This window comes from Delphinapterus leucas, chromosome 2, assembly GCF_059928025.1.
Source record: "Delphinapterus leucas isolate spDelLeu-1000000601 "Yukka" chromosome 2, BTC_Dleu_Yukka2, whole genome shotgun sequence".
Classification (NCBI taxonomy): Eukaryota; Metazoa; Chordata; class Mammalia; order Artiodactyla; family Monodontidae; genus Delphinapterus; species Delphinapterus leucas.
The window spans coordinates 63,865,458-63,888,560 of NC_143130.1; the positions used below are offsets into that span (position 1 = coordinate 63,865,458).

Consider the following 23,103-nt stretch of genomic DNA (forward strand, 5'->3'; position numbering starts at 1 on the left):
GTCTGCGGACCCAGTGGGGTACTCACCAAACCTGGCATCAGCGGTGAGCTTCAGGATCTTCTCATACTGTGGAGAAAGGAGGCCCTCAAGGGGTGCCGGACCCCCGCTCACTAGCCCCCAACCCCTGGCCTGGATCCTGTGGTAAGGACACGAGGTATCTAGGGAGGGTGGGAGCTGATCACCCGTCTCCCTGGGTCTGGTGCACTTTCAGGGCAGTGGGGGTCACAGGGTCATGGGACAGTGGGGTGCGGGGCCCTGAACTCACGTCAATCCCCTGTCCCAGAAGGTCCTTCAGCACCTGGCTACACAGCAGCCTCAGCTTCACGGAGGACTGGAGGGGAAGGCCTTACATCAGCCAGACTGACCCACCTCACCCCTCCATGCTGGTGGGCTGGCTCAGAGAAGGCTGGCCACATACCTGATCAGTCACACAGCATGTTCGGATAGCCCGAGAGCGCTGAGGCCCCAGCTCAAGAGTGACCTCCCCACCCTCCACCCTCAGAGCCCCCAGCCGCAATCCCTCTCTGCCCCCACCCCCAAGACCTCATGCACTCAACAATTTTGGCCAGCGTGCTGATCTCTGCCAGGACCCAGTCAGGACAGTCCAGGTCACCACAGAACCGGAACCTCTGCAAGGGAGTAAGGTAGGTGGTCAGGCTGGAGGGCCGGCTGACGTATGGCCAGGTGTCTCCCACGCTACTGCTCCTCAGGGTTCCTGCTGCCTGTCCAAGATGCGTGCCCTCTGGCCCACGTCTTCTCCCCTACTACCAGGCTGTTTGGAGAACCCTCTCCCTGACTCACCCTGCCACCAAACCTTGTTCTCGTGGCTGTCCCAGGCATTCATGTGCTCAGCAGACATGACTGGGCACCTTCTCCGTGGGACAGCCCACTCTAAGCACTGGGGTGCAGCATGGAGCACAACAAAGTACCTGGCCTCAGGGTGCGGGTGACCATCTCACCACCTCCTCCTTTCCCTCCCCAGCTCCAGCCATACTGGCCTCCCTGCTGCTCCTGTTGCAAATTAAACATGGCTTGCTCTCTCACTTCACTCAGGTCTCTGCTCAAATGACACCTCTTCTGATGGACTTTCTCTGACTATGCTTTCTTAAATAGCCCCTCGCACAAGGAAATTTTTGGGGTCAGTGGATGTATTCATTATCTTGATCATGGTAATGTTTTCATGAGCATATATGCATCGAAACTTATTCAATCATATATTTACACACACATGGTTTGTTTTATGTCGATTTTATCTCAAGGAAGCTGTTCAAAAAAAATAAAACAGCTCTTCACCATCATGCTTTAGCTGTTTATCTTTCCTTCTTGATCTCCATGGCATTTATCACAGAATATATCACGTTTTATTACTTATTCAAGGCCCATCTCCTCTGTTAGGATGCAAACCCACCTGGTTAACCACATCTTGACAATATCCTCCACCCCCTGATCAACTGTCCTTTGTCCTGTTTCTGTGGCAAAGCTCTAACGCACAGCAATATACATGTTCATCTTCCCACGCCTCTGTCTGGGCTGCTTACAGATGATGGGAACAAAACCCGCTAACTGGGTACACGGTCAGTCCACGCTCTCCTGATTCTGCTGGGCCCTCAGTGCAGCCCCATAATCCCATGTCCTCTACTTGGCCCCATCGTTCACCTTATCAGTCACTTCAGACCTGCTCCATGACCCTTCAACCTCCAATCCTTTTCACCTGTCATCCCCCTGATCACACCTGACCCCACTGCCCTGGGGCTTCTACGTGGGCCTCCAATGAAGTTCTCTAGCCATGGTCACAAATGACTTTCTTCACTAAATCTAGTCTTCCTCTTCCTTAACTCCTCAGCAGCATCTGGCACAAACACATCCTCCTTCCCGAAGCTGCGTACTCCTCTGGATTTCTCCCGATGGCCTGGCCTCTGTCTCATTTTCTGGCTCACCCTCCTTTCCCCAGCCCCCAAGTGGTGATCCCTGTCATTATTCCGGGGCAGGGGACTGGGACTGCTGGTGAGGTGGTGGGAGTGTTAAGGACAGCCTTGTACTTCTTCTATTTCAGGAGTTTTTACCCATTTTGTGGCATGGACTCACCAGGCACCTGGTGAAGTCTATAGGCTTTTCCCAAAATGATGTTTTTAGATGTACAAAATACACAGGAGGGTCTTCCCTGGTGGTCCAGTGGTAAAGAATCTGCCTTCCAATGCAGGGGATATGGGTTCGATCCCTGGTCAGGGAACTAAGATCCCACATGCCGCGGGGCAACTAAGCCCACGTGCCGTAACTAAAGAGCCCTGTGTCACAAACTACAGAGCCCACGCGCTCTGGAGGCCACACCACAGCTAGAGAAGAGAAAACCCGCACGCCACAACTAGAGAGAAGCCCGTGCACTGCAAGAAGCTCTGCAACGAAAGATCCCACATGCCGCAATGAGGACCCGACTCAGCCAAATAAATAAATAAATATTTTTTTAAATACATAGGGAAAACTCCATAATAAAAGAAACTAATTAAAAGTTATCAAAATAGGGAGTTCCCTGGTGGCCTAGTGGTTAGGATTCTGGGCTTTCAGTGCCATGGCCCTGGGTTCAATCCCTGGTCAGGGAACATAGATCCTGCAAGCCGCGTCGAGTGGCCAAAAAAAAAAGTTATCAAAGTATTCAAAACAAATTGGTGATGTGACATATGTTTCAAGTCAAATAATGACAGTAATTTAGAAATGAGCATAAACAATATGTAAACAATGCCAACAGCTGTAATATGAAAATATCTGATTTCTATTAGTGACAAAGTCAGAGGTGCTGCTAATCATAGTGGGGTTTGTTGCCAACACTCATAATTGAAGAAAATACTAAATTTCAGTTTGAAGTTAGCCAAAATTGAGAGGTAATATTTTTCCTAACTTCATGGGTCCCTGACTTCTACCCACAGAAGTCTTCTACCATCTCTGCATTTTTTCTGACTTCTACCATCGCTGTATTATTTACTTTTTTACCATAAGCACGTGTTCCTTGTGCAATTTCTTAAAATGCTGGCTTTTCTCTAAGTTCTGTCCTAGGTCCTCTCTTCCCAACTAATATTCTGGCTGAGACAGGTTACACATTTCAGGGTTCAATGATCATCTTTGTGCTGATGACTCCCAAATTTACAACTGCCATTGTAGATTCTCTTCTGAGCTCCAGACACTTAAATCTAGACTGTCTCCTAGCCAGCTGCACCTGGCAGCTCAGACGCCTCACTCAGCGCGTATCAAAGTAACTGGTTCTCTTCCAGCTGAAACCTGCCCCCACCCCAGTGAGCACCACCACCTGGGAACCACGCCCAGACCCCTCCCTCTCCTTTTTCCCTCATGCATTTAGTCCCTGAGCCCTGCTGATTTCCCCCACTTCTATCTCCACTCTCTCCACCCTATCTCAAGTCACTACCATCTCCTGGGGGGCCTGCTGCCCCAGGCTGGGCTCTCTGTTCCTCTCTTGCTCCCTCCACAAGTCAGCTGAAAGGCTCTTCCTAGTTTCCCAGCACCCTCTTCTTAAAGTCCAAACTCCTCTATGTGGCTCTCAAGACCCAGCAAGCTTTGGTCTATGCTTACCTGTCGAGCTTCATCTTTCACTAGCCTGCAGTTTCTACTCTTCCAGGTGATGAAATGCATTCATTCCTAGGGAGCCATGCTCCCTCTCACCTGAAGCCTTTGAATGCTGTTCCCTGTCTGAAGATACAGCCTCTCACCAGCCCCGTTCCATGCCTCTTAACCCCTGGTACGCAAACTGCACTGCACCCATTTAGCTTTCTTCCCTGCTCCCAGGCCCTCATATGATGTCATCCTTGGGTCGCCTCCCTGACACTATGCACAAGGTGAGTTTGGCCCCTTCCCCTCAAGTCTTAACTATGCCCATTCAAACTTCCAGCTTGGCCCTTCCCTCCTGTAGCCAAAGTCTCAGTGCCTGGCACAGTGCATGGTATACAGCAGGCACTCACAGCCTGTTGAAGGAATGAATGGATGTATGAATTGGGAAATCCCAACCCCAAATCTACTCCTTTCTGGCTCTGGGAAGAGCGAAGGGCCTTCCTAACAGTGCAGAAGACTGAGCTTAACTGTAAGCAAGTTTTTCTCCAGGTCCCACAGGAGCGCTGGGAAGTGGGCACCTTTGGGAGGGCCTCTTGGGGCAGAGGAAGGCCTGGAGGGACAAGCCCCAGCTCGTGTCCCGGGGGTGCGCGGGCCCTTCCTTCCCATCAAGGCACTCCTAGCCTGCCGGCCCGCCCTGCCCTACCCATCCTGCAGGGAGGAGGGTGAAGGGAGGCTTTTTTCTACCAGAGCCTCGGCCCTCACGACTGCACCCAAGTGTCTGCTGAGGGGCCCGGCAGACTTCCCATCTCCTCGCACCCGGCGCCCCACCCTTCCCGCAGCCGCGGCGGTGAGATTTGGGGGTCTCGTACTCTGCCCGCCCCCAGCACCCACTGCCTCGCATCACCCCTCATCCCTCACCATCGCGCCAGGAAGCCCGCGCCCAAGACTTCCACCTTCCGCTCGCGCCGGGTCAGGTGATGTGGCGGTCACGTGACGCTGGGGCGTGGGGGCGGAGGCCTCCTCGGATCGGGGCGGGAGCAAGTCGGCCAGTTCCGAGCTGTTGGGGCGGAATGCCGGGTCCCTTTCTCAGTCCCCAGAACCTTTCCGTGGAAAGGGCCAGCGCCAACCCCCAGGTTAACTGAGAACATGAACCAAAGCAGTAGGAAGAGGTAGTAGAAACCGTTTAATTTGTTCGCCTTAAGGGAGCGGGAGCCTTCCGTTCTGCCGGGGTATTCAGGTTCTCTCCGTGTTTTGCGTCAGTAAGCAATGCCATTACATACAGCTGTGGGCTGTGGCAAAAGACGAATTTTAAAAATTTATTGGAATAGAATGCACATACAGGAAATTGTACGTAGTGTAAACACAGAGCTTAATGAATTTTCTTTTTTTAATTAATTTATTTATTGGCTGCGTTGGGTCTTCCGTTGCTGTGCGCGGGCTTTCTCTAGTTGCGGCGAGTAGGGTCTACTCTTTGTTGTGGTGCGCGGGCTTCTCATTGCAGTGGCTTCTCTTGCTCCAGAGCACAGGCTCTAGGCACGCGGGCTTCAGTAGTTGTGCCTCGTGGGCTCAGTAGTTGTGGCTTGCGGGCTCTAGAGCGCAGGCTCAGTAGTGTGGTGCACGGGCAGAGCTGCTCCGCGGCATGTGGGATCTTCCCGGACCAGGGATGGAACCCGTGTCCCCTGCATTGGCAGGCGGATTCTTAACCACTGCACCACCAAGGAAGCCTCTTAATGAATTTTCATAAACCATACACCCCATGTAACCAGCACCCAAATAAGGAAACATTACCAGTACCCCAGATATCTCCTTCAAGTGCCTAGGTATTTTATTTCATTTTGATGAATCCCTTAAGGTGCCTAGCAAAAAGGCCTGTAACAGTTGACACCCTCAGGAAAACTGTTTTTCAGCTTCACCAACATCAGATGTTTATCTTAATGGGAGAAACATAGGTTGCTTTAAATTGCATTAGTCTGCTTACTTGTGAGTTTGAGCTAATGGCTAGTCTAGGAAAACTAAGTTTCCCATGTTCACTTGAAGAGGGAAAAACAAAAAAACCCAAAATAGCAACAACAAAAATACACTAGAGAATAGACTAATAACCAAAGAAGAAATTGAACTGTTTGAGATCTGTCTTCAATTCCATGCCCCTCACCCATACAGTAGGCCCCGCTTGTTTTATTGTTGCAGGCTTTCAAAGTACAGATAGAGCCTATGGCAATTAAACTGCTCCCTAAATAGAAAGAGATGGAAAGCTAATTCCTGCTAAAATTGATCTCACTTGTAAAGAGCTTTCTAAAAATCATAAACATCATCATGTTGAAGTCAAGAGTGTGTTACAATACACCATATCAATAAAAAATTTTAAGAGTATAAGAATAGTTCCATTTGTATTTCATCATCTCAGTAGGTTAAAGAAAAGAACTGATAAATTTGGGAGACCATTTTTTTTATTAAAAAGAAAAAAACTTAGTAATAGATGAAAACTGCCTTAAGTTGATAGAGTATTTGAAAAACAAAACAGCAAACATCAAAAAGACAAATTATTTAAATTTGGAAATAAGGCGAAAAGGTGGGTGGCATGTCCTTTTAATGTCATACTGGAGCATTGCCGCACAGATTTGTTTCACAAATAAAGATGATTTGCCTATTTAGGGCAGTGGTTCTCAGACTTCACAGTGTATCAGGATCATCTGCTGGGCCCAACCCCCAGAGTTTTTAATTAAATAGGTCTCGGGTGGGACTTGAAAACCTGCATTTCCAACAAGTTCCCAGGTGTGCTGAGATTTCCACTTTGGGGACTACACTTTGAAAACCGCTCATGTAGGAAAATGTACCTGAGAAATTATGTTAACTGACAGATTTCTGTCCAATAGAAAAGTTAACCCCAAAGATTACAGTTTTATTGCCCCATGGGAAATTAGCAGGTTTTGTCTCTAACTTAGCACACACTTCAAAATGCCTTTGCCAGTGCGCTAGAAATACTTCTCAGAATGTTCTTCGAGTTAGCTTTACCATCTTACTGTTCCCTCATTAATTGAATAAAATATTTGACATGCATTCCTTCACTTGTATGAAAGTCACGTTTTTCATTTTTTCAAATTAAACTTTGATAGAGTATACTTGTGTACTAGCCCTGGACAGGAGTATACAGATACTAGTGTATATAGATATTTTTAAATATTTTATTTATTTAGCTGCGCAAGGTCTTAGTTGTGGCACAATGGGATCTTCCTTGCCACGTGCGGGGTCTTTAGTTGCAGCATATGGGATCTAGTTCCCTGACCGGGGACCGAACCAGGGCCCCCTGCATTAGGAAGTCTTAGCCACTGGACCACCAGGGAAGTCCCACTAGTGTATATTTTAACAGTAGACGTATTCCTGTTAAAGTCAGAATGAGTAACGCACTCTCATTGTGACCCAGCATTGTCCTAGAGTTGTTAAGGCCAGGGGTTCTCAACTGGGGGTGATTTTGTATTCCGGGGGGATATTTGGCAATGTCTGGAGATTCTCTTAGTTGTCACAACTAGGGAGTGTTGCTGACGTGCAGAGGGCAGAAGCCAGGGATACTGCTAAACATCCTACAAGGTGTAGGACCGTCCCCAGTAACAAAGAATTAAAAGGTGGTCGGTGGCTAGTGGAATGTGCTGGAGCACTGTACGTAGACCAGGCTCTCCAGGCCCACGTGGTGCAGAGGAGTCAGAGGTCCACAGGCGAGCGCCTGCTCGTCCCAGCCCCACACACCTCACAGGTGGAGAGAGGAAGGCTTTGTAAGGAGGTGGAGGCAAGCAGGGGAGCCCAGGCCAGGAAAGCCCCAGGTCAGCGCTGGGAGGGTCAGCCCAAGTTACTGAGCCCATAAGGGGAGAGCCCTGACCAGAGCCCTGGGACCCTGGGCTAGTTGAAGACCCTGTCCTTTTGCCCCACAGATCATCATGGGAGTCTGGTCCAGCCTCTGGCCAGGATGTGAATTTTTGGCTTCTAATGCCCAGGCCCTCACCTTTCTCTCTTGCCTGCCACACTCGTGCAACCCCACAGTGGAGTTGAGTGTCTCCTTGAGGGGGTCTGAGGGGCTGGGGGTGCAGGCCCATGGTCCAGGGCCAGTTCCTCGGGCTGGACCAGGGGGCCAGTCCCAGACAAGTCCCTGTGCATCTTCACCCTCAGCCAGGACTTCCCGCACCGCACAGTACAGCCACGGCTGCCGGCAAGGGGGGAGCCAAGGACTGACCTCCGTGAGACTGGCAACCCCCTAGCGGCCCTGCAGCAGCTCTGCCCCCCCAGACCACACCTCAAGCCCCGTGTCCATCTGGTCTGCCTCCCCAGGCTTCAGAAAACACTGAGCTTTGGGGACTTCCCTGGTGGTGAAGTGGTTAAGAATCTGCCTGCCAGTGCAGGGAACACAGGTTCGAGCCTTGGTCTGGGAAGATCCCACATGCCGCGGAGCAACTAAGCCCATGCGCCTGTGGTCACTAAGCAACTGAGCCTGTGCTCTAGAGCCCGTAAGCCACAACTACTGAGCCCACGGGCCACAACTACTGAAGCCCACGCGCCTGGAGCCCATGCTCTGCAACAAGAGAAGTCACCCAATGAGAAACCCGTGCACCGCAGCGAAGAGTAGCCCCCGCTCACCACAACTAGAGAAAGCCTGTGTGCAGCAACGAAGACCCGATGCAGCCAAAAATAAATAATTTTTAAAAAGCCAACAAACATTGGGCTTTGTACCCGCTACTCCTCACACTAGGTTCCCTGTCCAGGAGGCTGCTGAAAGGGGAACTGGTCGCACCTGTTGGAGAAAGGTCTTAGGAAATCACCTTCTTTGGGATTAGTTCTACCTTCATTCACTCATTTACCAAATACTCACTGTCTCTTTCTCTATGTCAGGCTCTGGGGTGATGGGTCAAGCAGGGTGCCCACCCTGAGGAGTTCCCCCAACTCTGTTGGTTGTTTTATTTTTTTTAATATTTATTTATTTGACTGTATCGGGTCTTAGTTGTGGCACATGGGACTTTTTGTTGCAGCATGCGGGATCTGGTCCCCTGACCAGGGAATGAACCCAGGCCCCCCACATTGGGAGCGTGGAGACTTAACCACTGGACCACCAGGGAAGTCCCTTCCCTCTCTGTTTAGAGACAGACAGACAGGCAGACTCAGATGTCTTCTGATTGTATGGGCACCCAGGGTTGAGAAGGGGAAGGCCTCATTCACAGGAGGTGATGGTAGGTGTGAATGTGGAGGGGGTGTGGGCGACCATGGGGCAAGGGTGTCCAGGCAGAGCCCAGCTTGTAAAACTGGGGTGGGGACAGGCCCTGCTCTATCTGGAAGGCTTCCTGACCCTGCCGAGCCCTGGCTGGATCACAGGCAATGGCTTCATGTTGACTTTTCAAAATGATAGTTGGTACATTTGAATTATATAACTAAACATTATTGCAATAAAATTCACAAAATACAGAGAAGTTAAAGAAACAAACAAAAATCAGTAAACCCCTTCTCTCCCCAAATAACTACTCTAACAGCCCTTTCTGACTTTTTTCCCATGCATACGCAACTCTGACCCAATAAGAAATGTACATTTGGTCTTCACCGTGGGTTCCTGACACAGAGCTCCTAAATCCCTTGGAGTTTCCTGGGCAAATAGGAGCCTCTTTTGTTCTAAAGAGGTGACTCTGGGTGGGCTCCTGGGTAGCTCCAGGATGGGGGCTGGTCGCCAGGAAGACCAAGCCATGATTAGAAGCTTGGAGAGGGGCTGCAGAGTGAATTAACTGTTGATTCTGCCTACATGATGAAGCCTCTATAGTGATCTGTGAACCACACCCCAACTCCACGGGGACAGAAGCTCCTGTGCTCGGGACCCCCCCAGCCTTTGCCCTATGTGTCTCTTCATCTGGCTGTTTATCTGTATCCTTTATCATATCCTTTAATGAGCCATTCGCAGTTTCACTGTACCGGCCGTGCGTACTTAGACATGCATGGCTTAATCTTTGAGACAAGCATATGCTACTGGCAGGATTAGAGCTGTAATTACCGTGGGTGCTGGCACCAGACTTGCCCTCCAATGGATCCTCGTGAAAGGATTTACATATCCTTTATTATATAGTAAATTGGTGAGCGTAAGTATTTGCCTAGCTTCTGTGAGCTGTTGTAGCAAATTATCTAACCCGAGGAAGGGGTGGTGAGGACCCTGATTTGCAGCCAAGTTGGACCGACCAGGGGAGCGACTACTTGGTGATTAGTGTCTGAAGGAAGGAGCAGTCTTGTGGGACTGAGCCTTATCCTGTGTGGTCTGATGCTATCCTCCGGTAGACAGTGTCAGAACTGAATTGAATTGTAGGACACTCAGCTGGAGAATTGGTTGGTGTGGGGAGAAACCCACACGTTTGATGTCAGAGTATTCAGTGTGGAAGAATAGCGTTTTTCCTTTTAGCAAATGTGAAAATAAGCTTTATAAAATAGTATCCTATCCTATATTCTGTTTTGGAACCTAATTTTTCACTCAGTGGTGACTAGTGGCAGGCTTTGAATAGGCCAGGAATTGTGCGGGCCCTGCCCTGGGTTCCAGCAGCGCTGAGAGCACTGGAAGAGGAGCCTAACCAGGCTGCTGGGTGACCTTGGGTAAGTCTCTGCCCTCCTCAGAGCCTCGATTTTCTTGGTCAAATTAAGGGTGTGGGTAGTACTGGATCAGTGTCTGAAAGTCAGAGCTGCCACCTAAAGCTGGGCAGGCTGTGCACTGCACAGCTCCAGGGGGAGGAGGAGGGGTATTCTTGTCATAATCTGTGTGAATGGCGTGCCCAGAGTTGAGTAATGAATGGGCCCTGCCCGAAATGTGGTGTGTGAACCTGTTGGTACACAAGATGATTTTAGGTGGCATGCAAATGCATTCAGTTTTATAGTTACCTTCTATTTGTAGTAAATGATACCGATTTTCCACTTGAAGAGCTTATTAAACCACATTTGTTGTTTTTTGTTTGTTTTGGCCGTGCTGTGTGGCTTGCGGGACCTTAGCTTCCCAACCAGGGATCAAACCCGGGCCCTCGGTAGTGAAAGCGCTGAGTCCTAACCACTGGACTCCAGGGAATTCCCTCCCCAGAGTTTCTGATTCAGTAGATCTGAGGTGGAGCCTGATAATGTGCATTTCTAACAAGTTCCCAGGTGGTGTTGCTGCTGCTGGGTCGGGGACCACACTTTGAGAATCACTTACCAAATTGCCTTTTTATTATTTTTTTATATGATAAAATATAATAAAAATAGATTTATTATAAGGAATGGGTTCACAAGATTATGGAGGCTGACAAGCCCCAAGATCTACAGAGTGAGTCAGCAAGTTGGAGACCCAGGTGTTGTGATGGTGTTGTTCCAATATGAGGATGGCAGGCTTCAGACCAAGGAAGAGCTGAGGTTTCAGTTTGAGTCTGATGGCAGGAAAAAGGCGGTGTCCGAGCTTGAAGGCAGTCAGGCAGGAGGAATTCTCTCTTTCTGGGGGAGGATCATCCTTTCTGTTATCAGGCCTTCAGTGGGTTGGATGAGCCCTCCCTGCTTCCAACCCCAGCCCACCCCGACCCACCCATATTAGGGAGGGCTTTACTCAGACTACTGATTTAAATGTTAACCTCACCCCAAAATAGAAACACCCAGAAAAATGTTTGACCAAATATCTGTAAATTGCCTTTTTAAATACATTTGTTTAGGTTTTAAAAATGAGTAGATGTTCAACATCACTAACCATTAGGGAACGCAAATTCAGACCATGGTAAGAGAGCACTACATACTTATTAGAACAGCTGAACTCAAAAGCAGTGAAGACAATATCAATACAGATGAAACTGGATCTCTCATATGTTGCCGATAGGAATGTAAAATGGTACAAACACTCTGGGAAATAGTTTGACAGTTTCTTTTAAAAACTAAACATATACCTAATATGACCTAGCAATTGTACTCCTGGGCATTTATCACAGAAAGATAAAAACTTATGCCTGCACAAAACCCTATATATGATTGTTCATGGCAGATTTATTTGTAAGAGCCCCAAACTGGAAACAGCCCAATATCCTTCGAATGATGGTGAAGCAAACTGTTTTATATCCATACTGCAAACTACTATTGTTGACCTTAGAAATGAAGTTATTTTACTAGCAAAAATGGGTTTGTTTGGAAATGGCAGAGGAATTGCAATTCTGGATAAGCAAGCTACAGCAAAAGTCATAAGCAAGTCCAACAAACAAAGGAGAGGAACATTATAGAGTAAAAGGAGGAAGTTAAGAGGGTTTGTTCTGAATGAAAGTCCGTGGGAGAAAAGTGAGAGTTCAGGGTGATGGTGGTTTCTGTTTGGCTGAGTTGGGGAGGTAGTCAATGTCTTGTAGAAGATGCAATGTACATCTTTTCCGGTTGGGGTCTGTAATTGACAATTCTTCCTGTAATTGACAAGGAGTGGTACTGCACAAGAGCTCCCCCTTCTGGCCTTCTGACTCCATTTTTAGTGAGATTTCCCTTTATTTTCACACTATTCAGCAATAAATAGGGACAAGCTATTGATACAGGCAACAACTTGGATGGGTCTCAAGGGTATTGTGCTGAATCGAAAAAAAAGCCAATCTCAAAAGGTCAATAGCATATGATTCCGTTCGTATAGCAGTCTTGAAATGACAAAATTATAGAGATGGAAAGCAGATCAGTGGTTGCCAGGGGATAGGGATGGTGGGAGGGTGGAAGGTAAGGTGTGACTACAAACCAGTAGCAGAGGGAGCTCTTTGTATTGATGGAATAGTTCTGAATCTTGATCATAGGTGGTTACACGAATCTACATGTGATAAAATGACATAGAACTATACATTTGGTATTGTTTCGATATTGGACTATACTTATATGTAACCATTGGAGGAAACAGTGAAGCGTACACAGAACCTCGCCGCAATATCTTCGAAATCGCTGAATCTATAATGATTTCAAATAAGTGAAAAAATGAAAAAGAATTGATTTAAATGAAAATATTAAGTAAAAAAAAAATCAACAGTACACAGGTCTGGCAAAAATTGACATAGTAAATGGCTGAGCATCTCAAATCCATCCAATGTACAATTGCCCCCCAGCAGGCCACCTGCAGGAGGCTGGGGCTTTGGACTCTTCTCCTGCTTGGCATTGGGGTAGGGTTGCTAGGTAAAATACAGAATGCACAGTGAAATTTAGAATTCTAATAAACAAGGAATTTTTTTTTTAGTATAACTGTGTCCCATGCATTATTTGGGACATACTTAAGCTAAAAGAAATTATTCCTCTAAACTCTTCAGTGTATTTACTGTGATTATTTTTTTATGCCCTTGTCTCCTAATTCTGATATCTCAGCCATTTATGAATCTGCTTGTGTTGACTGGCTTTTCTCTTAATCTTAGGATACATTTTCTTGCTGCTTCACATGTCTAGTAAATTTTATTTATTTATTTATTTGTTTGTTTTATAGTGGTTGCGCCGGGTCTTAGTTACAGCACTTGGGCTCCTTAGTTGCAGCATGTGGGCTCCTTAGTTGTGGTTCGCCAGCTCCTTTGTTGTAGCATGTGAACTCTTAGTTGCAGCATGCATGTGGGATCTACTTCCCTGACCAGGGATTGAACCTGGGCCCCCTGCATTGGGAGCATGGGGTCTTAATCACTGCGCCACCAAGGAAGTCCCATAAATATTTTTTTATATGCTGGACATTGAACATACATTGTAGAGATTTGGATTGTGTTATTGTACTCTAAATAGTGCTGAGTTTTGTTCTGGCCAGCAATTAAATTACTAATGGATTAACTTGACCATGTATGTCAAGGCTTGGTTTTAGGTTTTGTTAGGGTGTGTCTTTTCCCATTTTTTCCTTATGCCTAGGGAATCTTCCTTACTCCCAAAGCATAGCCTTTGAGGCCCTCATGTCAGTTTCTGGGAATGTCCTTCCTTGATTCTTTGGGAAAGTAGTTATATGATCTCCACCTAATTTACTGCAGCAAATGTCATGTCCAGGCTTCAAGGAGCCATTCCAGCAGCATGTTAGAGCTCCAGGTGTTGTTGACAGGGCAATAAATTCTTAGTCACAGGAGAGTGCTCCCAGGTCAATAAATTCTCATGTATACAACCTTTTATTCTACTCTTGGCCCTATACCCTTGTCTTCTCTTATACCTCCTCTCCCAAATTCTTCCATTATATATTAGCTCCTGCAACTCTTTTGGTGAATAAACTGTTTCGCCCAGAGCAGGATTGTACTTGTGATCTTGGGCTGTGATGATGACTGACCCTAGTTATTGGTCTGGTGGCAATGTGGGGCAGCAATGAGAAGGGCACACTTTATCATTCTGTAAGGTACCCACCTCAGGGAAGTTCTTCACCTAGTCTCCAGGCAGCAGGAGGCTGTTCTGCTTATTAGGGTTTGGGGTGGGGGGCAGCTTCTAGCCTAGCACGTTCAGGGAAAACTGGAGGTTCAAGGTTCTCGAGTGTATCCGTTCAAATTTTCCCATACCAGGTATCTGGATCCCATTACTTTTCTATCAGGGACCCTGCATTTAGGATAGGAGATCAATTACGGTTGATCACGCAGTCTCCTTTGCCGTTCTGCCATCCTTATGATTCAATTCTGCGTCTGATTTTCTGCCTATTCTACTTTCCAGGGGCAGGAGAAGAGGGTTTCTTTAAATCCTGTCTTTGAAGAGCCTCTCTCTGGACAAAATATAATATTTCAAGCGTCAAAAAGAGCTGCAATTAATTGAAACACATCAACTGTGTTAAGCTATGAGAGCTCTGAGTTGATAGTTATCCAGGTCAAGCCTGTCGTTCTATTTATTTAGAAGACATAAGTTGATCATCTTTGGAGGATGTTAGTGATTCAACTTTTATTCTAAACCTGATAAGGGAAAGAATCAAGTTTTTTTTTTCCCTTTCTTTTTTTTTAAATTAATTAATTAATTTATTTTTGGCTGCATTGAGTCTTCGTTGCTGCATGAGGCTTTCTCTAGTTGCAGTGGGCATGAGTTACTCTTTGTTGTGGTGCGCGGGCTTCTCATTGCAGTGGCTTCTCTTGCTCCAGAGCACGGGCTCTAGGCACGCGGGCTTTAATAGTTGTGCCTCGTGGGCTCAGTAGTTGTGGCTCATGGGCTCTAGAGCGCAGGCTCAGTAGTGTGGTGCACGGGCAGAGCTGCTCCACGGCATGTGGGATCTTCCTGGAACCAGGGCTCAAACCCGTGTCCCCTTCATTGGCAGATGGATTCTTAACTACTGCGCCACCAGGGAAGTCCTTTCTGTTTTTTTGTTTTTGTTTTTGTTTTTGTTTTTGCTATACGCGGGCCTCTCACTGTTGTGGCCTCTCCCGTTGCGGAGCACAGGCTCCGGACGCGCAGGCTCAGCGGCCATGGCTCACGGGCCCAGCCGCTCCGTGGCATGTGGGATCTTCCCGGACCAGGGCATGAACCCGTGTCCCCTGCATCGGCAGGCGGACTCTCAACCACTGCGCCACCAGGGAAGCCCCTTTCTGCCTTTCTTAAACAAACTATAGGGTTACCAAATATAAGAGTTGAGAAGGGAAAATTCTTTTTCATTGTGGTAAAATACAGTAACAAAAAACTTACCATTTTTAAAGTATATAATTCTGTGGTATTAAATACCATCAAGTTGTTGTGCACCGATCATCCGTATCCATCCCCATGACCCTGTTCATCTTACAAAACAAACTCTCTACCCATTAAACAAAATCTCCCCATTCTCCCCTTCCCCCAGCCCCTATCAACCACCATTCTACTTTCTGTCTTTATAATTTTTACTACTCTAAGTGTTACCGAGTCCAAGCTTGTGCTGCTTGCTGCACTACAGGTCAGTAAATCAAGAGACATGTTGTTGAGGCAAGGAATAGTGACTTTATTTGGAAAGCCAGCAGACTGAGAAGATGGCGGACTAGTGTCCCAAAGAACCATCTTACCCAGATTTGGACGCTAGTTTCTTTCACAGAATGAAGTGGGAGAGGTGAGGAGGTAAAGTAAAAGGGCGATGAGTTGTTGCAAATATTTCCTGATTCTGGCCAGGTGCCTGAGGGGAATGGCTTCTTTACTGCAGCCATTCACAGGTGAGTCTGATCAGAATGTTTTCTGTGAGATAAACAAAGGTATTTTAGCTTAATGCTCATTGCATGGGAGGCAGGGTTCCCCGTGATGGGCCATTATGTATACTTTAAGCTATAGGCAACATCCCTTTAGTGATTAACTTGTAGCAAAAGCAATAGAACACAAAGTGAAAGAAACTTTTACAAAGTAAAAGAAACAGATCCAATATGGAGTCAGATTTGTTCTTCCCTATTACGTAAGTATCTCATGTAAGTGGAATCATACAGTATTTGCCTTTTTGTGACTGGCTTATTTCACTTAGCATAATGTCCTCAAGTTTCACCCACATTGTAGCATATTGCAGAATTTCCTTCCTTTTTTTTTTTTAACATCTTTATTGGAGTATAATTGCTTTACAATGGTGTGCTAGTTTCTGCTTTATAACAAAGTGAATCCGCTATACATGTACATATATCCCCATATCTCTTCCCTCTTGCATCTACCTCCCTCCCACTCTCCCTATCCCACCCCTCTAGGTGGTCACAAAGCACTAAGCTGATCTCTCTGTGCTATGCGGCTGCTTCCCACTAGCTATCGGTTTTACATTTGGTAGCATATATATGTACATGCCACTCTCTCACTTTGTCCCAACTTACCCTTCCCCCTCCCCGTGTCCTCAAGTGCATTCTCTAGTAGGTCTACATCTTTATTCCTGTCGTGCCCCTAGATTCTTCATGACCATTTTTTTTTTTTAGATTCCATATATATGTGTTAGCATACGGTATTTGTTTTTCTCTTTCTGACTTACTTCACTCTGTATGACAGACTCTAGGTCCATTCACCTCACTGCAAGTAACTCAATTTCGTTTCTTTTTGTGGCTGAGTAATATTCCATTGTATATATGTGCCACATCTTCTTTATCCATTCATCTGTCGATGGACACTTAGGTTGCTTCCATGTCCTGGCTATTGTAAATAGAACTGCAATGAACATTATGGTACATGACTCTTTTTGTTTTTGTTTTTGCAGCACACGGGCCTCTCACTGCTGTGGCCTCTCCCGTTGCGGAGCACAGGCTCTGGACGGGCAGGCCCAGCGGCCAAGGCTCACGGGTCCAGCCACTCCGCGGCATGTGAGATCCTCCCAGACCGGGGCACAAACCTGCGTCCCCTGCATCGGCAGGCGGACTCCCAACCACTGCGCCACCAGGGAAGCCCATGACTCTTTTTGAATTATGGTTTTCTCAGGATATATGCCCAGTAGTGGGATTGCTGGGTCGTATGGTAGTTCTATTTTTAGTTTTTTAAGGAACCTCCATACTGTTCTCCAAAGTGGCTCTATCAATTTACATTCCCACCAACAGTGCAAGAGTGTTCCCTTTTCTCCACACCCTCTCCAGCATTTATTGTTTGTAGATTTTTTGATGATGGCCATTCTGACTGGTGTGAGGTGATATCTTATTGTAGTTTTGATTTGAATTTCTCTAATGATTAATGATGTTGAGCATCCTTTCATGTGTTTGTTGGCAATCTGTATGTCTTCTTTGGAGAAATGTCTGTTTAGGTCTTCTGCCCATTTTTGGATTGGGGTGTTTGTCTGTTTTTTATATTGAGCTGCATGAGCTGCTTGTAAATTTTGGAGATTAATCCTTTGTCTGTTGCTTCCTTTGTAAATATTTTCTCCCATTCTGTGGTTTGTCTTTTTGTCTTGTTTATGGTTTTCCTTTGCTGTGAAAAAGCTTTTAAGTTTCATTAGGTTCTATTTGTTTATTTTTGTTTTTATCTTCATTTCTCTAGGAGGTGGGTCACAAAGGATCTTGGTGTGATTTATGTCATAGAGTGTTCTGCCTATGTTTTCCTCTAAGAATTTTATAGTGCCTGGCCTTACATTTAGGTCTTTAATCCATTTGGAATTTATTTTTGTGTATGGTGTCAGCAGGTGTTCTAATTTCATTCTTTTACATGTAGCTGTCCAGTTTTCCCAGCACCACTTATGGAAGAGACTGTCTTTTCTCATTCTTGCCTCCTTTATCAAAAATAAGGTGACCATATGTGCGTGGGTTTATCTCTGGGCTTTCTATCCTGTTGCATTGATCTATGTTTCTGTTTTTGTGCCAGTACCATATTGTCTTGATTACTGTAGCTTTGTAGTACAGTCTGAAGTCAGGGAGCCTGATTCCTCCAGCTCTGTTTTTCTTTCTCAAGATTGCTTTGGCTATTCGGGGTCTTCTGTGTTTCCATACAAATTGTGAAATTTTTTGTTCTAGTTCTGTGAAAAATGCCATTGGTAGTTTGATAAGGATTGCATTGAATCTGTAGCTTGCTTTGGGTAGTATAGTTATTTTCACAATGTTGACTCTTCCAATCCAAGAACATGGTATATCTCTCCATCTGTTTGTATCATCTTTAATTTCTTTCATCAGTGTCTTATAGTTTTCTACATACACGTCTTTTGTCTCCTTAGGTAGGTTTTTTTGTTTTGTTTTGTTTTTTGCAATACGCGGGCCTCTCACTGTTGTGGCCTCTCCCGTTGCGGAGCGCAGGCTCCGTATACGCAGGCTCAGCGGCCATGGCTCACGGGCCAGCCGCTCCGTGGCATGTGGGATCTTCCCTGACTGGGGCACGAACCCGTGTCCCCTGCATTGGCAGGCGGACTCTCAACCACTGCACCACCAGGGAAGCCCACCTGAGGTAGGTTTATTCCTAGGTATTTTATTCTTTTTGTTGCAGTGGTAAATGTGAATGTTTCCTTAATTTCTCTTTCAGATTTTTCATCATTAGTGTATAGGAATGCAAGAGATTTCTGTCCATTAGTTTTGTATCCTGCTACTTTACCAAATTCATTGATTAGCTCTAGTAGTTTTCTGGTAGCATGTTTAGGATTCTCTATGTATAGTATCATGTCACCTGCAAACAGTGACAGTGTTACTTCTTCTTTTCCGATTTGTATTCCTTTTATTTCTTTTTCTTATATGATAGCTGTGGCTAAAACTTCCAAAACTATGTTGAGTAATAGTGGTGAGAGTGGGCAACCTTGTCTTGTTCCTGATCTTAGAGGAAATGGTTTCAGTTTTTCACCATTGAGGACGATGTTGGCTGTGGGTTTGTCATATATGGCCTTTATTATGTTAAGGTAAGTTCCCTCTATGCCTATTTTCTGGAGGGTTTTTATCATAAATGGGTGTTGAATTTTGTTGAAAGCTTTTTCTGCATCTACTGAGATGATCATATGGTTTTCTTCAGTTTGTTAATATGGTGTTTCACATTGATTGATTTGCGTATATTGAAGAATCCTTGCATTCCTGGGTTAAAACCCACTTGATCATGGTGTATGATCCTTTTAATGTGCTGTTGGATTCTGTTTACTAGTATTTTGTTGAGGATTTTTGCCTCTATGTTCATCAGTGATATTGGCCTGTAGTTTTCTTTCTTTGTGACATCTTTGTCTGGTTTTGGTATCAGGGTGATGGTGGTCTCGTAGAATTAGTTTGGGAGTGTTCCTCCCTCTGCTATATTTTGGAAGAGTTTGAGAAGGTTAGGCGTTAGCTATTCTCTAAATGTTTGATAGAATTCACCTGTGAAGCCATCTGGTCCTGGGCTTTTGTTTGTTGGAAGATTTTTAATCACATTTTCAATTTCAGTGCTTGTGATTGGTCTGTTTATATTTTCTACTTCTTCCTGGTTCAGTCTCGGAAGGTTGTGCTTTTCTAAGAATTTGCCTATTTCTTCCAGGTTGTCCATTTTATTGGCATATAGTTGCTTGTAGTGATCTCTCATGATCCTTTGTATTTCTGCAGTGTCAGTTGTTACTAACTCTATTGATTTGAGTCTTCTCCCTTTTTTTCTCAGTGTGTCTGGCTAATGGTTTATCAATTTTGTTTATCTTCTCAAAGAACCAGCTTTAAGTTTTATTGGTCTTTGCTATTGTTTCCTTCATTTGTTTTGCATTTATTTCTGATCTGATCTTTATGATTTCTTTCCTTCTGCTAACTTTGGGGGTTTTCTTGTCCTTCTTTCTCTAATTGCTTTAGGTGTAAGGTTAGGTTGTTTATTTGAGATGTTTCTTATTTCTTAAGGTAGGATTGTATAGCTATAAACTTCCCTCTTAGAACTGCTTTTGCTGCATCCCATAGGTTTTGGGTTGTCCTGTTTTCATTGTCATTTGTTTCTAGGTATTTTTTGATTCCCCCTTTGATTTCTTCAGTGATCTCTTCGTTATTAAGTAATGTATTGTTTAGCCTCCATGTGTTTGTATTTTTTACAGATTTTTTCCTGTAATTGATATCTAGTCTCATAGCATTGTGGTCGGAAAAGATACTTGATACAATTTCAATTTTCTTAAATTTACCAAGGCTTGATTTGTGGCCCAAGATATGATCTATCCTGGAGAATGTTCCATGAGCACTTGAGAAGAAAGTGTATTCTGGTTTTTATTGGATATAATGCCCTATAAATATCAATGAAGTCCATCTTGTTTAATGTATCATTTAAAGCTTGTGTTTCCTTATTTATTTTCATTTTGGATGATCTGTCCATTGGTGAAAGTGGGGTGTTAACGTCCCCTACTATGATTGTGTTACTATTGATTTCCCCTTTTATGGCTGTTAGCATTTGCCTTATGTATTGAGGTGCTCCTATGTTGGGTGCATAAATATTTACAATTGTTATATCTTCTTCTTGGATTGATCCCTTGATCATTATGTAGTGTCCTTCTTTGTCTCTTATAATAGTCTTTGTTTTAAAGTCTCTTTTGTCTGATATGAGAATTGCTACTCCAGCTTTCTTTTGATTTCCACTTGCATAGAATATCTTTTTCCATCCCCTCACTTTCAGTCTGTATGTGTCCCTAGGTCTGAAGTGGGTCTCTTGTAGACAGCATATATGTGGGACTTGTTTTTGTATCCATTCAGCCAGTCTATGTCTTTTCGTTGGAGCATTTAATCCATTTACATTTAAGGTAGTTATCAATATGTATGTTCCTATTACCATTTTCTTAATTGTTTTGGGTTTTTTATTGTAGGTCTTTTCCTTCTCTTGTGTTTCCTGCCTAGAGAAGTTCCTTTAGCATTTGTTGTAAAGCTGGTTTGGTGGTGCTGCATTCTTTTAGCTTTTGCTTATCTGTAAAGGTTTTAATTTCTCCATCGAATCTGAATGAGATCCTTGCTGGGTAGAGTAATCTTGGTTGTAAGTTTTTCCCTTTCATCATTTTAACTATGTCCTGCCACTCGCGCCTGGCTTGCAGAATTTCTGCTGAAAGATCAGCTGTTAACCTTCTGGGGATTCCCTTGTGTGTTATTTGTTTTTTTTCCCTTGCTGCTTTTAATATTTTTTCTTTGTACTTAATTTTTGATAATTTGATTAATATGTGTCTTGGCATGTTTCTCCTTGGATTTATCCTGTATGGACTCTCTGCACTTCCTGGACTTGATTAACTATTTCCTTTCCCATATTAGGGAAGTTTTCAACTATAATCTCTTCAAATATTTTCTCAGTCCGTTTCTTTTTCTCTTCTTCTTCTGGGACCGCTATAATTCGAATGTTGGTGTGTTTAATGTTGTCCCAGAGGTCTCTGAGACTGTCCTCAATTCTTTTCATTCTTTTTTCTTTATTCTGCTCAGCGGTAGTTATTTCCACTATTTTATCTTCCAGGTTATTTATCCGTTCTTCTGCCTCAGTTATTCTGCTATTGATTCCTTCTAGAGTATTTTTAATTTCATTTATTGTGTTGTTCATCACTGTTTGTTTACTCTTTAGTTCTTCTAGGTCCTTGCTAAATGTTTCTTGTACTTTCTCCATTCTATTTCCAAGATTTTGGATCATCTTTACTATCATTATTCTGAATTCTTTTTCAGGTAGACTGCCTATTTCCTCTTCATTTGTTTGGTCTGGTGGGTTTTTACCTAGCTCCTTCGTCTGCTGTGTGTTTCTCTGTCCTCTCATTTTGCTTACCTTACTGTGTTTGGGGGCTTCTTTTTGCAGGTTGCAGGTTCGTAGTTTCTGTTGTCTTTGGTGACCCCAGTGGCTAAGGTTGTTTCAGTGGGTTGTGTAGGCTTCCTGGTGGAGGGGACTAGTGCCTGTGTTCTGGTGGATGAGGCTGTATCTTGTCTTTCTGGTGGGCAGGTCCGTGTCTGGCCGTGTGTTTTGGGGGTGTCTGTGACCTTATTATGATTTTAGGGAGACTCTCTGCTAATGGGTGGGGTTTTGTTCCTGTCTCGCTAGTTGTTTGGAATAGGGTGTCCAGCACTGTAGTTTGCTGGTCGTTGAGTGGAGCTGGGTCGTGGCCTTGAGATGGAGATCTCTGGGAGATTTTTGCTGTTTTATATTACATGGAGCTGGGAGGTATCTGGTGGACCAGTGTCCTGAACTCGGCTCTCCCACCTCAGAGGCACAGTCCTGACACCCGGCCAGAGCACCAAGACCCTGTCATCTACACAGAAAAAGAGAAAAAGGAAAAAAAAAAAAAATATATATATATATATCGTTGCTCCCAAAGTCCACCACCTGAGTTTTGGGATGATTCGTTGTCTCTTCAGGTGTTCCACAGATGCAGGTACATCAGGTTGATTGCGGGGATTTAATCCCCTGCTCCTGAGGCTGCTGGGAGAGGTTTCCCTTTCTCTTCTTTGTTCGCACAGCTTCTGGGGTTCAGGTTTGGATTTGGCCCCGCCTCTGCATGTAGGTCGCCTGAGGGCATCTGTTCCCCACTCAGACAGGACGGGGTTAAAGAAGCAGCTGATTCGGGGGCTCTGGCTCACTCAGGCCCGGGGGAAGGAGGGGTATGGTTGCGGGGCGAGCCTGTGGCGGCAGAGGCCGGCGTGACGTTGCACCAGCCTGAGGCGTGCCGTGCGTTCTCCTGGGGAAGTTGTCCCTGGATCCCGGGACCCTGGCAGTGGCGGGATGCACAGGCTCCCGGGAGAGGAGGTGTGGATAGTGACCTGTGCTTGCTTACAGGCTTCTTGGTGGCGGCAGCAACAGCCTTAGCGTCTCATGCCTGTCTCTGGTGTCCGCGCTGATAGCCGCGGCTCGCACCCGTCTCTGGAGCTCGTTTAGGCTGTGCTATTAATCCCCTCTCCTCGCGCACTGTGAAACAAAGAGGCGAGAAAAAGTCTCTTGCCTCTTTGGCTGTTCCAGACCTTTTCCCGGACATACTCCCGGCTAGCCGTGGCGCACTAGCCCCCTTCAGGCTGTGTTCACGCAGCCAACCCCAGTCCTCTCCCTGGGGTCTGACCTCCGAAGCCGGAGCCTCAGCTCCCAGACCCCACCTGTCCTGGCAAGTGAGCAGAGAAGCCTCTCGGGCTGGTGAGTGCTGGTCGGCACCGATCCTCTGTGCGGGAATCTCTCCGCTTTGCCATCCGCACCCCTGTTGCTGTGCTCTCCTCCGTGGCTCAGAAGCTTCCCCCCTCCGCCACCCACCGTCTCCGCCCGCGAAGGGGCTTCTGGTGTGTGGAAACCTTTCCTCCTTCACATCACCCGCCCACTGGTGCAGGTCCCATTCCTATTTTT

At 45.6% G+C, this 23,103-nt stretch overlaps 2 protein-coding genes across 6 annotated transcripts in view; one reads left to right on the forward strand and one right to left on the reverse strand.

Moving 5' to 3' along the window:
- Window positions 1-3,676, reverse strand: part of COMMD4 (COMM domain containing 4) — a 5,880-nt gene extending 2,204 nt beyond the window's left edge. The window contains exons 1-4 of the mRNA XM_022580063.3: window positions 3,580-3,676; window positions 558-629; window positions 266-331; window positions 27-66 (exon numbers count right to left, since the gene is read on the reverse strand). Of these exons, the coding sequence (XP_022435771.1) occupies window positions 27-66; window positions 266-331; window positions 558-629; window positions 3,580-3,639 (238 nt within the window). The 5' untranslated portion in view covers window positions 3,640-3,676. The remainder of the gene's footprint in view (window positions 1-26; window positions 67-265; window positions 332-557; window positions 630-3,579) is intronic.
- The window catches only part of MAN2C1 (mannosidase alpha class 2C member 1), a 74,255-nt gene that overhangs the window by 29,990 nt on the left and 21,162 nt on the right, over window positions 1-23,103 (forward strand). For all 5 annotated transcript variants that reach the window (XM_089906976.1, XM_089906977.1, XM_089906978.1 and 2 more), the window contains one exon: window positions 1-23,103. This exon is cut by the window's right edge and continues 21,162 nt beyond it. The gene's annotated coding sequence lies outside the window, so the exon portion shown is untranslated.